This window comes from Cygnus atratus, chromosome 4 (assembly GCF_013377495.2).
Source record: "Cygnus atratus isolate AKBS03 ecotype Queensland, Australia chromosome 4, CAtr_DNAZoo_HiC_assembly, whole genome shotgun sequence".
NCBI lineage: Eukaryota > Metazoa > Chordata > Aves > Anseriformes > Anatidae > Cygnus > Cygnus atratus.
Genome location: NC_066365.1, coordinates 46092225 through 46106371, shown reverse-complemented (window position 1 = coordinate 46106371; position 14147 = coordinate 46092225). Strand labels below are relative to the sequence as shown.

The following is a 14147-nucleotide window of genomic DNA, read 5'->3' as shown; positions in this document are numbered from 1 at the left end:
CTAGTCCTGCTGCTCTCCAGCAGGCAGAGAAGTCTTCTCTGGGGCAAGCAGATAAGAGCGCGGGGAGTTTGTCAGTAAAAGGCCTCCAGGCCTTAACTGCCGCACATCTAAATGATGCTCAATTTACTGAGGATCCATTTTAGCTTAACTTAAAAATAAACCAGTCCCATCCTAATCACATGTGGAACACAGTTTCTTTTCATCATGGGAAAATTGGTGCAAGATTATGTGACAGGGGCTGAAACGCTAAGACCTCACATTTCTGCTGGCAGAGAAGCCCATGGTTTTGTCAGAAGAGGTGGCCTTGGTGGGATCATGCTGCTGGCCACCAGCCCTCGCATGCAGAAAGCCTGGTCCTGAAGGCAGCGCGTCACTGTGCTCATCGCCACCGGGAACTTGGCTGGCTGTCAAACAACCACAACAGCATGCCAGCATCAGTGGAAAAGATAAAGGCTGGGTTTTTATGTGACCATATGACTGCGTTAGATTAAATGGCTGTTTTGGAGAGGCTCATTTTATTAACTGCTCTCCCATTTATTCAGCATGCCTGAGAAGGTCTCGCCATCTGTGTTCCCTGCTGCAAGGGAACAGCCACATTAACGTAGGGGACTGACCTTCCCACAGCTCCTGGCAGCTCCTCTTGCCTCTCTGTTGCCCCAAACTGCTGTGGTACCAACATTTCCCCCGGGGCCAACTGCCCTAGTTAGACTCCAAGCAGTCCCCCTGATATACACGGAGGGGCCAGATCCTACCCCCGTCTCAGCTAGCCCATGCCACTCGGCAACACAAAGGGGACAAAGGTCTGCCTGTGCAAGGCTGGCCAGCATCCCCCAGGAGCATGTTCCTCCAGCGCAGCCTCCCCGTACTGCCTGCACCTTGAGATGGGAGGTAGGAGCCTGGCTGACAAGGGAAAGGGGGGGAGGTAATGATGGTTATTACACTGCAACAGCCTTCTAGATTTGACATAAAAACAAGCCCAAGGAAAAGAAAGCCTTAGGAACGGTGCCAGTTGCTGTGTTCCTGTAACCTCACCAAATTATTTCGATTAAAAACATAAACCAATGATTTCTAAATTTTGCTGTCACTGCACAGGAGTGCCAGGGGTGAGAGGAGTATCAAGCCAGGTCCCCCTGCCCCTCACAGGTTACAGCTGGACTTTCAGAGACCCCGTTGCACCGGCGGTCTCAAACATGCTGGCAGAATTTATGTGCAGTGCTCCTCTGTCCCAGGCTGCCTTCCAGGAGGAGCATGAAGTCAGCAAAGCCCTGCAGTGAAAGGTGCCTGGAGCTTGGGCAGGAGAAGGGCTCGCGAGGGCTGGGAGGCTCCTCCAGCTGCAGGTGCTGCAGCTGTATCCTTGCCAGCTCTGCCTCACCTCCAGCTGCAGGACCCAGATGGAGAGAGACTGGGATGGATGCATCTGCAAGGGCCCCAGCAGGTCCAGTGCCACACACTGGGACAGACACATCTTTCTTCTCCATACCTAACCAAGTTTCTTTTCCCCCTCCCCCCTCTATTTTCTTAATTTCTAGAGGAAAAATGGCAGGAGGCCAGTCCCACATAAACATTCAGATGTCAGAGTCGAGTACAAACGGCATCCCGAGCAGCAAGCAGTCCTCTCCAGACTTGGCAAACCAGGGAGGAAGCACACTAACTTTCCACAACATCTCCTACCATGTGAAGGTGAAGTCCGGGTTCCTGTGCTGTAGAAAAACAGCCAGTAAAGAAGTTTTGAGAGATCTCAAGTAGGTATTTTGACCTCTCTTTGGAGTAAGCCCATCTTTTATTTCTGTTCCTGGCAGCGAAGCCCACTGCCATCACTCAGCTACTGAGCACAATGCGCAGAATTATATATATGTTACATATAATATATATACTTGCTTTCACCTGCCTGAGTTATGGCCATGGCCAGAGTACTGTGGCTGTGGCAAATGAGCCACTTGTGCTCACTGCACGCTGCCCGGCACGTCTCCCACTGTGCTGTGGTGATAAACACAGGCAGCTCCTCCTCGCTCGTGCCTTGGCTCACCCCGGGAACGCAGGAAAGACCAGCGGGTGCTGGATTCACACTGTGGGTCTTTTGCCCTATGCAGTTCCCATGTCTACGAACCATGAGCTGGTAAAATCTTTCCCACTGTCCTTGAGTGCCGCACGTTACGATAACTCGCCTGCCTTATGTTGGTTGTTTGCCACAAGGTGAGAGAAGGCCCGTCTCCTGGTTTGCTTTATGAGACCAATGCTTAACACGCGTTATTCTTTCCCTTTTTACAAAAATTGCAGCATCTGCATTTGCTTCATTACATACTGGTTTTTGTGTTAAAATCACATATAAAGCCACATATGTATACTGTGTATGTTTCTTAATCTGTAGAACCAGAAATTTCCACAATAAGAAACTAAAGGGGAAGAAGCACGGGTCAGAAAGTAAAACCAAGCCTCCAAGGCTGCACGGTGCTAGACCACGAGAACGGCCGTCCTGGGCCAGACCCAAAGCCCAGGTACTCACAACGGGGACTGGTAACAAGTAGCACCAGAGTTCAGTGCCAGACAAAGCTGGCATCACAACACGCAGGCATTTGCACGTGCAGCCTGCCTCTTGCGTACACAAGTGCTCGCTGAGTGCATGTTTAGGGGCTAGGCAGAACTATCAGCAATGCCTGCATGTGCTCCAGCAACCAGGAGAAAAGGCAGCAGCATCCCCATCCATCATTTCTACAGGCTTTTCTCCCCAGCTCAACACTTAAAAACTGTTTCCACCTGGCTTCTGAGTGTAGCCTGCCTGAAAATCAGATTCAGAGAAACTCTGAACTACTGATGCCATCTATCTATTTTGTCTTACAGTGGCATCATGAGACCAGGACTGAATGCAATTTTGGGGCCCACTGGCAGTGGTAAATCTTCGTAAGTGTCCCCTCTGTTCTATGCATTATTTACACCAAGGAGAAAATGAATCTGCCCATATTTTGCAGTAATAGACAAGACTTTCAGGGAAAGATTTTGTTTTCATTTACAACTGTGCAAATCTCACTGATTTCTGAGAAATACGTGAATTCAAAACAGGCAATCAGCTTAAATGACAAATATGTAATTTAAGTGTAGCACACTTCACTGATACACTACGTACCATTCCGGGTTAAGCTCCTACTATTGAGTGAATGGACACAAACTGTGAAATTGCACAGACCTCACTTCCTTAAGAAGCCAGGAGAAAAGAAACTCAGCCTCTTGAAGGCTGATGGATGTTTTCTAAATAGCATGTTTCTACTACAGAATGCCTACACATCGCTGTCCATCTTGTGTCATCTGACCTCGTACATGCTGATTACACAAAGTGACCTCCTCCTCTTCTAGGCTGCTCGACATTTTGGCTGCAAGGAAAGACCCTCACGGGCTTTCTGGTGACATTTTGATCAATGGAGCTCCTCAGCCTGCCAACTTTAAATGTACCTCTGGATACGTAGTGCAGGTAGGACAGCATTCATCTCCCCAAGGCTGCTCCTGTCCCCTCCTGCCCGCAGCTGCAAGAAATGGCAGCAGCGCTGCTCCACTTGCCCAGGGGTGGTGTCACCAATGCCGTGGTCTGTCCGGGGTGGGCTGGGGAGCAACACATGCCAAGAAGTGATAGAAAACGACATCCCTCCGGGCATACCTTTCCCTCCTTCCTCCTTGGAAGCTCCTGCCACGTTGTAGCAGTTGCCACCACCCCTCTCCATGCAAGGACCACATAAAACACAGCTAGATGCAGTTATCAGAGGAAACACAAATTGCTGAGTGAACACCGAGTATCTGCTCTTTCTCTTTTGAAGGATGATGTGGTGATGGGAACCCTGACCATCAGAGAAAACTTCCAGTTCTCAGCAGCACTCCGTTTGCCAAAGTCTGTGAAGGAGCAGGACAGAAATGAACGAGTTAATCAGATCATCAAGGAGCTGGGTTTGAGCAAAGTGGCGGACTCCAAGGTAATGGCATTTAAATGCAGTGCTTAAATCACGAAGAAATATGAAGTGATTTAATTAGCCACATGGCAGATGAAAAAAAAAAAAAAAAAAGTAAAGTAGCCCAGACAATTTCAGTACTGTAAGAATTAACAACACCTCTGCGTGGTGACCGGTACAGGCTCTGCGCTGCTACTGCATGCGTTATCACACCGTGGGGACAGGGAAAGGTAGTGAGGACACCGCAGCTAATGTTAAGAAATTTCTTACAGCTCTTCCAGAATGCTGCAGTGCCAGGAGGATGCTGGTCACTGCAGCATGTGTTATCAGGCCACGTGACACAAATTTCTTGTTCCGCACCAGATTGGCACCCAGTTCACTCGTGGGGTGTCGGGGGGAGAGCGGAAAAGGACCAATATCGGGATGGAGCTCATCACAGATCCCACCATCCTCTTTTTGGATGAACCAACCACTGGACTGGATGCCAGCACTGCTAACGCCGTCCTGCTGCTACTGAAAAGGTGATGTCCTTGGAACCAGTGCCTGCACTTGGTTTGCACTTGGATTATGCTTAGAATAAGCAGACAGGGAAATCACACGTATCACTGTTTTCCACCGAGCCAAAACTGCAAAGGCAGTAAGAAAAGGCAGTCTGGTCTCCCAGTGCCAAGCAATGTCCCAAGTGCACACCAGGGCTGCCGTCTGTCCCTGACAGCTATGTTCGTAGGTGCAAGTGTTTATTTTCACATCTGCCTTGGCCAGAACAGTGATAAATACACCTGCCGTACAGTGTGACTACAGATAGTAGTTAGAACGCAGCTAGATTCTTCCCCATCACAACATCTCAGCCCTATCTTTGGGAAAACAAAAACTTGCAAATTTTACATCGTTTTGCATTTCTTACACTTCAACAACTTAAACGCCCTTCTCCAGAGCCTTCCAATTTGCACCAGAGCCTTCCTGGACCTCCTCCAGCAGCCTCCCCAGCGAGAGGGAACTTCCCTTTTCTCACAGAGGCACTTTAGGTATCACCTATAGATTTCCTCTGCATCCTTTTTCTTTCCCCCTTCCCCTCTCTCACACGCCAACTTAATTGCCCTTGACCAGGCCTTAACTGACCTTGCAAATTCTCTGTCTAAATGCGGAAAGGACTCTTGCAGCTAACACCTCTGTTATTCTTCACCCTCCGTTCAGGATGGCAAAGCAAGGAAAAACAATCATCTTCTCCATCCACCAGCCACGGTACTCCATATTCCGTCTGTTTGACAGCTTGACACTCCTGGCCGCGGGGCGGATGCTGTACCACGGCCCCGCTCAGCAGACCATCGCCTACTTCCAATCTATCGGTGAGCATAGCGCACCGTGGTGACTGCTGCGCCTACATCCGCAGCTTGCACGAGCATTTGAGCAAGACAAACGGCAATAGCGCGTGATGAGAACTGGATGTGGTATGGATTAGCAAGCCCAAGATTTTAGCAGGCTGAGTGTTTCTCTTGGGGTTCCACCTCTTGACCTGTATGTTTTGGATGATAGGGCTGACTTCTAATCAGCTGTTCCTGGGCACGTCTTAATCAGACAAAGCGTGGGCTGGGGTCGAGCAGGCGTGCTGCCCTGCCTTCACTGATGGCACGTCCAGCAGCGCCGCTCATCCCTCGTACAGGCGTGGTGGCTGCACGCAGCCTCCTGCCCATCACCGAGCTGCCACTTAGCGCTTGTCACGCTGTCACTGCAGGCTACGAATGCGAGCCTTACAACAATCCTGCCGACTTCTTCCTGGACATCATCAACGGGGACTCCACGGCGGTGGTGGTGAACAAGACCGATGAAGCCAACTCAGGTACAAGGCAAAGAGCTGAATGCAATATCTGCCACGTGTCTGTAGCCAGGTGTCCAGCCCAACACAGACACATCACTCACAGTGTCAGACGAGTAGGAACAGTGTTGTACATGCATGCGGTTATCTGTATGCCTCAGGTTATTATGTACTGCTGACCCATGTTGCTTTAAGGCTATGACCTTCCTAAATACTGTTTGTTTATACATTGAAAATAATTAACACTTCCTGAAATAAATACCAAATTCATGTACAGCCCTACTATATAAAATATTCCTGTCTCTGCAATAATTTGCCTCTCATAAAGAGGTATTTATTAATTTATTGTTGTTATCCATTTCTTCAACAAACTGACCTGCATGCTTGTGTGTCACAATCAAATTACTAGGTGTTAAAGGCACAAGAATATTTGCCTGTGCTGAAGCTGTAATGTCTGGGAATTTAAGGAAATCTTGTTACAGCTCAGCACAGAAAAGTAGCTGGTTTCATCTTCAAGGCAAATCAGCTGAAGCCCTGCACTAGCCCTAATGATAAACTGGGACAATTATTCTGGTTAGGAACAAATTTGGTGTAGCTATGCCAGTTATTTTTAACATAATGGAACGGCTTATCTGTTCTGAAATTCCTATTTCCTACCTCCAAGTAGGCTGGGAATAAGGACAGGGAAATGCTTCCCTAAAGTTGGGGTAAGGCTGAAATCATCCCCAAACCAGCAATTCTCACCTGCAGTCACGCATGCTTTTTAGCACAAGGCTGAGTGCAGCAGGTCTCTTGAGCTAAACATGCATATCAATTCTTCTCCTTCATTAGTAATGATCCCACCCCAACTGCAGAACTTGTTAGGCCTAGCGCCTAACGAATCTTCCCATCCCTTACACTACTCTTTTTTTTAAATCTTTTTTTTTGAAACCTTTCCAGCAGAGAGCATTGAAGAACACATTGAATACAACACAACCTTGGCTGAAAAGTTAGCAGAAAAATACTGCAACTCTGCCTACTACCAAGAAACAAAAGCAATACTAGAGAATATTTCTTTGGGAAATACAAAGAAAACAAAAGCATTTTTCAGACAAATTACATATACCAATTCCTTCTGTCATCAGCTGAAGTGGGTGTCCAGGCGCACATTCAAAAATCTGGTAGGAAACCCTCAAGCTTCCATAGCTCAGGTAACGTTATTTGTATCTATCTGGTTTGCAAAACACGTTGACTTTCACCCGCTCCTGTATTAGACCAGCCGTGGGGAACAGTTTTGCCTCTTGGTATTTTGACTGAAGGTAGCATCTGATAAAAAGCGTGTGCAGGGTCTGGACACCTGGTTCACTAGAGGATGCCCTGAATGCTCCCATATGAACAGCACAATGAGTTCAGTGATGTATTTTGGGCTACATAAAACCACGGGAGGCAGGGTCTTCTCCAGCAAGGTGTTCTGCTCCCTGCTGCTGGCCAGGGACAGATGACCTCCCCGTAGTTGCACACCTTGTCTCAGGAACATGCCTCAGACTCTGGGCTGATTGTCCAGCCTTGGCACAGTAGGATTTGGCCTCAAATCTTGCCCCTCACCTCCACCCAAGGATAGTTCAATGACTACACTCGCATAATTAATTATCTTAGCTCACTAAGTGTTGGCTCGCATGTAGAGATACTTTCCCAGTCTGTTCACAATGAGTGTGATACCTTCTGAAAAATAAGTCATTAAAACCAGAGCCTAGCCCTTGCTACAGAACATGAGCACGTTCTACCAACTGGCCCTGTTAGCACTGCAGAACCAAAGCCAGAAGTGTGGTCTGGTTCAAAGTCGCGTGTTGCCTTCAAACACGAAGGCTACCAGGCCTCAGGAATCCCCCAGTGCACCAACCAAACCCTGCAGGGTCTGCGCCAGCAAAGCTCCCATGGTGATTCACAGCAGGGGAGGCAATAGAAAAATCCGGCCCAAGGCAGGGGCAGGGACTGCTGTCTTTGTTACATTCTACATAACAAGTGAACAAAGCAGCCAGCGTGGAGTGGAAATGAGCCCAGAGTCCCCAAGGTTAAAAGGCTCCAAGTACCTGTGTGTGTCTGTATGCTGATATTATGGAGATCCTTAATAATTGCTTTGTAAAAGCTTGACCTTGTGACAAGAATTAGACTCCCACCCATCTCATAATACCCCAAGGTTAACGGTCCTGACTTTTTCTCACAATCTCTTTTCTTTCCCCACCTCGTTAGGGATGGATTTTACACGCCTTCCTTTACAAGTACACGCTTCATTGAGCCTTGTTCATTAATCTCCTCCGAAGGGGTCTTGCTAGGATCTTTGCTTTCCCATACACTTGGCTTCGGAGCTCAGTTATCCCTGACACTTGCTCCTGTCAGCAAGATCTTGGGGACAGGGTACCCCAGACCAAGTGATCTAGTGTGTTAAGGCTCAGGCATCGCTGGGGCTTACAGATGACAGAACTGCCTGATACCAATGCTGTTAAGAACAAATCCCGTGAATAAGGTGTGCAACAGAGCCCCACAATTGTACACTGGGGAGTGTGAAAATAATTGCTGAGGCTTTGAAAACAATGAGAACAATACTTTTCCTGCTCTTTTCTTTTTTTTTACATTTAGGTGGTTGTTACAGTTTTCCTGGGACTGATTGTAGGTGCCATTTTCTTTGGACTTAAAAACGACACCGCCGGCCTCCAGAACAGGTTAGTCAGTTCACTCGCTGGATTTCCAAAAGCTCCCTCGTTGTTCTGATAGGATACAGGACAGGATGGGATAAGCAACCGCTGAGAGCTTCAGGAAACCTATTGGCCTCATTAGAGCAAACGCTGCTCCTCAGTACGTAAGGTCATGCTGCTTTAGTGATGTGGAGGTGAGGGTGGTCTCCTTCATCCCTGCCCAACAGCGATGCAGGAACCTGGTCCTGCCCAGTGTGCTGCAGCCTGGCCGAGCAGTCCAGCTGAAGGGAACGATGCTCCTCAGTAGGATGACATTTTTCAGTGCCCGTCAGGCAGCTGAAAATGCAGAACAGCAGCAGACTGCAAGGAACTGCTTCAAAGCACTGACGTGTCCGCCGTCTAGTTTTAAACCACTTATAAAAGTGTGACAGCAAGGTTTCCTTGTCTTTTATTAGACATATGCTGCGCAGCCAGAGAATTTTTAAACTCCCAGGAACTTAAACTAAAAAAAAAACAGGAAATTCAGTTCATTTTCAAGCTTTTGACTGTATCACAGAACAGACTGTCCTTGCCCTCGTGTAGCAAAATGCTGTGTGTACCATGTCAGCTTTGCTGTGGCCCCAAATTTGCAGCCACACGTTTTCCTGGGGAACCCTGTACGGGAGGTCAAACACTGCCACACTCCAGGCACTACGCGTGGGCCTGCACATGCCGCAGTGGAAAAACCGCATTTGTATAACATTTTTAATGCTGCCTACCGTTTTGCTGTTTGTAGAGTTGGTGCCATGTTCTTTCTGACCACCAACCAGTGCTTCAGCAGTATTTCAGCTATTGAACTCTTTGTTGTGGAAAAGAAGATATTTATGTGAGTAAAACCTATTAAAACATGAACATGGTCTATTGTTAGAAAGGTCATCTGTTTGCTTATCTTCTTGGACATTTAAGTATGCCTTGTGTATGGTTTTCAAATTACTCAGTGCTCCATGCGTACTCTTAGCCTGTTTGTTAGTGAACAGTCTGCAAATCCCCCAAACCATATCTATGATTGCACATGCCTCACAGTTTTAAATTAATATTTATAGGAAAAAAATCGGTGAACACCCTATTTAGGTATTGATTAGTAAGATTATGTCAAGTGACAACATTAAATAGTGCCTCACTGGACTCTTTAAGGCTGTACAGATTGCACTACTGAGAAAAGGAAAAGTTAATTAAGCATTACTCTGTCTGTTTTGCCAATACAGACCTCTACTAAAAAACATGTGCACAAGTATTCATATTGATTTGCATATGAAAACAGCACCATTACTGTAGTGAATGGCTTACTGGACATTAACATTACAGCCTATCCATGAAAGAACTTTTTTTTTTCTTTTTTCCAGTTCACGCCAGACTTCATTTGTCTCCAAGTTAAAACAAATTTACTTTAGTGATCACATTTTGTGACATGCTGTACATATTTCTGTGTTCCAGACATGAGTATATCAGCGGATACTATGGAACAGCTGCATATTTCATCTCAAAGCTAATGGCTGATTTGATACCCATGAGGAGTTTACCAAGCATCATCTTCACCTGCATAACATACTTCATGTTAGGCAAGTATTGCCTTCCACAGTTCTGTTACACCCCACCCCACCCCCAACAAATTAACAAGGCTCTCACTTGTGTATATGTACATGTACATATGTAGATTTATATATGCTAGAGCACTACATTGGCATGGCACCAGTTATTGTGCTTGCCTGCAGCATACCATGCTTTTACAGACACACTTCTTAATATCTGAGCATTTTGATCAGAATGTGTAGTGTGTTTCTTTCCCACTGCCCCTAGAAAGAGGAGAGTCACAGTCAGTATCATATGTGTTTGATTTCTTCCTTTTCATTTATAGCTGTTTTAACTTTCAGTGACTCTTACAAGATACTTTTTTTATGCTTGCAATAATACCTATCAAAGGAAAAGTTTTTTTATAAGAACATCGTGTAGTGTGAGTTACTATCAACTTACTCTTTTTGGTGAAAAGTCTTCTGGTTAATGAGCAGAAATTTGAAAATTGCTGGCACCAACTTTTACAACACTGCAACACCTTCAAATGCCATGCTCAAACATGTCCCAGGCGGACTGTTTTCCTAGCATAAGGTTTTTGGGATGTCCCAAAAGCTTGAAACCAAATTACAAAATAATCACAGTTCATTTTGATCAGTTTTTCCCCCACGGAATAGAAAAGAAGGCAGCATCAGCTGTCATTAGACTCCATCATCTCTCATTAGACTCTGAAACTGGGGCACGAGAGACCTTGCTACCAAATCCACAGCTACCAAATACCACTGGCAATTAGGGGAGCTCTTTGCTGTAAAAAGTGAAATACTCCATAATTGCCACTTACGGAGGCTCACCAGAAATTGCTGCTTTCATAGACAACTTGAGCCATGGAGAAGCCTTCCTTCTCACTGGCCTATATGGAGTACCCACTGTAACTTCTACCACATCTTGGGAGAACTTTCTCCAATGTTACTGCAGTTACAGGCATATCCCTTATTCATCCTGCCCTCTGCTGACAGGGCATGCACATTTTGGATGTCCAAGTCCAGCTGCAGTCTTGGGTCTCAACTGCACAGCCTATGCTGCCAGACAAGACATTCTGTAGGCAGCACAGCACTGTAGAGCTTGTGGTATCACTTTTGGCAGGATCATACTGAAAACTTTCTTGTTCTGCTCTTTAAGGTCTGAAACCGACAGCAGAAGCCTTCTTTATAATGCTCTTTACCCTTATGATGGTGTCCTACACAGCCACTTCCATGGCTCTAGCCATCGCAACAGGACAGAACGTGGTCGCTGTAGCCAACCTATTCATGACTATCACATTTGTTTTTATGATTGTGAGTAGCATTATTTACTTCACTAGAGAGAAATCCAAACTGCACAGAGTTCAGCCAAATTCTGCAAAAAGACCGCGGGGTTGAGTTTGGATTTGTGCTTTCCAAAACAACCTGGGGTTGGGTGTGAGGCGGGGAGAGTTTCCCTGCGGTATTCTCAGCGGCTCTGGCAGGCAGAGTACTGCCAGCAATGTGGAGACGTGCTTGGAGCGATGTTCCACGGACACGACTAGAACCCCTCGCTCTCCGAGACCATGACTGTACTTGCCCCTGCGCCTGTGGCACCAGCCACCAGGCAGATTGGAACTAGAACAGCCGAACCAATAACCAAACCTGCCAGAAGCAGGCTGCCTCAAGCAGAGCATATGCAGCCGAGGAGTAGGACTGCATGGGGCCACGGCTTCAAGCTCGGCAGCAGAAACGCTTCCTTCCCCACCCCACTGCAAGAGCTCCTTCCTTTAGAAATGCCTGCCAACTTGGTTTTAATCTGAGGAAGAGGAATCGAGAGCTAGAAAATATCATGTTAGCAGCAACTTTTTTTTTTTAATCTATTTTTTTTCTACTTTATTTTCATTGACTCTAGATTTTCTCTGGGTTGCTGGTAAATCTCACGAGCATCATGTCCTGGCTTTCCTGGCTCAAGTACTTTAGCATCCCTCGATATGGAATGACAGTAAGTGCTGTAGTTTCCTGTGTACTGACATGAAAATGATTTGCTTAAAAGGAAGCCCTTTACTAACGATAGAAGATATTCCAAATTTAATGCATTAATGAGCAAAAGGTAAGCTAGTTAAATACAGCAATCTTCAAACTTAGTGTGGTATCATCTTGAAAGAAGGGCTTCTCATCAAGTAGCACCCATGGCTGTTTAGCAGAGCTAATTTCTATAAGAAGGAAGGACCTCGAATAGGAGAGAGAGACAAAGCTAAGTAATTACATGCACTGGAACATAATGGGACGAAAATGATACAGCATAAAGAACAGTGTTATCCATCAAGAAATATTTTTTCTCTTTGCCATCAAACAAACCCACATCAAGCTGACAACTTTTCTCCTATTTTTTGATAATTTAAGGCACGGTGGTGTTTCACTGAGAAATTGGGGCTGTGATATTCCTGTGCAAAAGCACTCTAATCCATGGGTGGTGTTACAGCCTACAGACACTCAAGCATTGTGCTGTGTGGACTGCATGAATTTCTCTCGACAGAAAAGGCACTGTGCTGCTCTTGGTTAAAATAAAAAAATAATAAAAAATAAAAATAAAAATAAAAAGTAGATTTGGCCAACATCATAAATAATTATGCCATCACACTTTTATAATATATAGCAATTGAATTGTGTCTCAACTTGCTAACTTATCATTCCTTTACCTGCTAATTTCTGTTGTCATTGTTTCTTTTACTTTAAAAGGCATTACAAATTAATGAACTGTCTGGTCTGAACTTTTGCACCATCAGTAACAACACAGGGTTACCTGGCAAGAATAACTTTCAACAGCTAATCCCTATGTAAGTATTTGGGTACATTAAAGTGAATCCCACCATGAGTCTTAGTCTGTTCATGGACGTTTATTAATGACCAGCAGAATTCACAGGAGCTTTTATATGGAAGATGGACTCTTACTGTTTTTTTGCGTAGGTCTGCAGAGAACAGTCTATGCTTTGTCACACTTCGTTAACATTAGACATACCTGCCATTATGCTCGTCTCTTTTTTTATACTATATTTACCGAAATGCATATGCACACTATGATCATGCAGCCTAACAAAATCAGTTTCAGCCTCCTGCAAGAAACTGACTGTAGCTACCTGAAAAATAAAATTATAAATAGAAAATAAAACAGCAACATTTAACAGAGGTTTGCCCAGCCTCCTATTGACACAAAATCAGAGGACAACTTCTAGGGATCTTCCTAGATACTTACTTAAAACAGACGAAGTTTATAAATCTGTTTGTATTTATCTGTAGGTGGTGTACTGGAGACCAGTATCTTGAAAATCAAGGCATTGACGTGAGTACCTGGGGCCTGTGGCAGAATCATGTGGCTCTTGCCTGCATGACAGTAATATTCCTTGCAATTTCATACCTGAAACTCCACTTCATGAAGAAGTTTTCTTAAACCAAGAAATAAAAACTCAACTGGCTCTGTTCAGCAGCCTGATAAACTGACCATGCAACTGACTTGATTATTTTTATGATACCTCCTTTGTACTTTCCTGATCGCAAAGCTCTCTGATGTAATGCTGATCTTTGTGTAACATTAAAGACACAGTGTTAATGTACTTCGCTGAAACATCTGGCATGCTTCAGGTCTGTTTATTGCCGTAACAAGCATACAAGTCTTCATTTCCTCAGCAAACCACCCAGCCCTTCAGCACGTTCCTGTTCGAAATTTAACAAATGGAACTAACATTTAGTGGCTTAACCCGACAAAACAAACGGCCCTGTGCTCTCACCAGCGGGCACGGAGGGCAGCCCTAGCACAGCGGCGCGGCCACAGCCCGCCTGAGGCAGGGCCATGCGGCTCCCCTCTTTCTTCTGAGGAGACTTCTCGGCGGCACCGTCCCCAGCACCCGGCGCTGCCGCTCCCTGCCTCCCTCCCCGCCACACGCCGACCCACCGGCCGCTCCGCCACCCCTTCTCCTCCTTCCCCCTCTCCTCCGGCCGCCACCGCCGCTGCCCAAGGGCCGGGGGTGGATGGCGGTCGCTGGGCTGAGGTGAAGGGGCCGGGAGAGCCCGCCGCGGGCTGCCCGCGGCCGCCGCTTTTCAACCCGGCCCCCGGGGCGAGGGGAGCTACGAGACCAGTGCCTGAGCACATCACCAAAAAATACTAGAGAGACTGCCTCCACAT

At 46.2% G+C, this 14147-nt stretch overlaps 1 protein-coding gene across 1 annotated transcript; it reads left to right on the top strand.

Annotated features, from left to right (window-relative positions):
• Window positions 1–1569: 1569 nt before the first annotated feature.
• ABCG2 (ATP binding cassette subfamily G member 2 (Junior blood group)) lies at window positions 1570–13584 on the top strand. The gene is given in 15 exon segments (XM_035550086.1): window positions 1570–1742; window positions 2839–2898; window positions 3349–3463; window positions 3804–3956; window positions 4296–4453; window positions 5127–5278; window positions 5665–5769; window positions 6688–6935; window positions 8362–8444; window positions 9193–9282; window positions 9891–10015; window positions 11145–11299; window positions 11880–11969; window positions 12707–12816; window positions 13265–13584. Coding segments are annotated over 15 exon segments (1968 nt in total). The 3' UTR covers window positions 13416–13584.
• The last annotated feature ends 563 nt before the right edge of the window (window positions 13585–14147 follow it).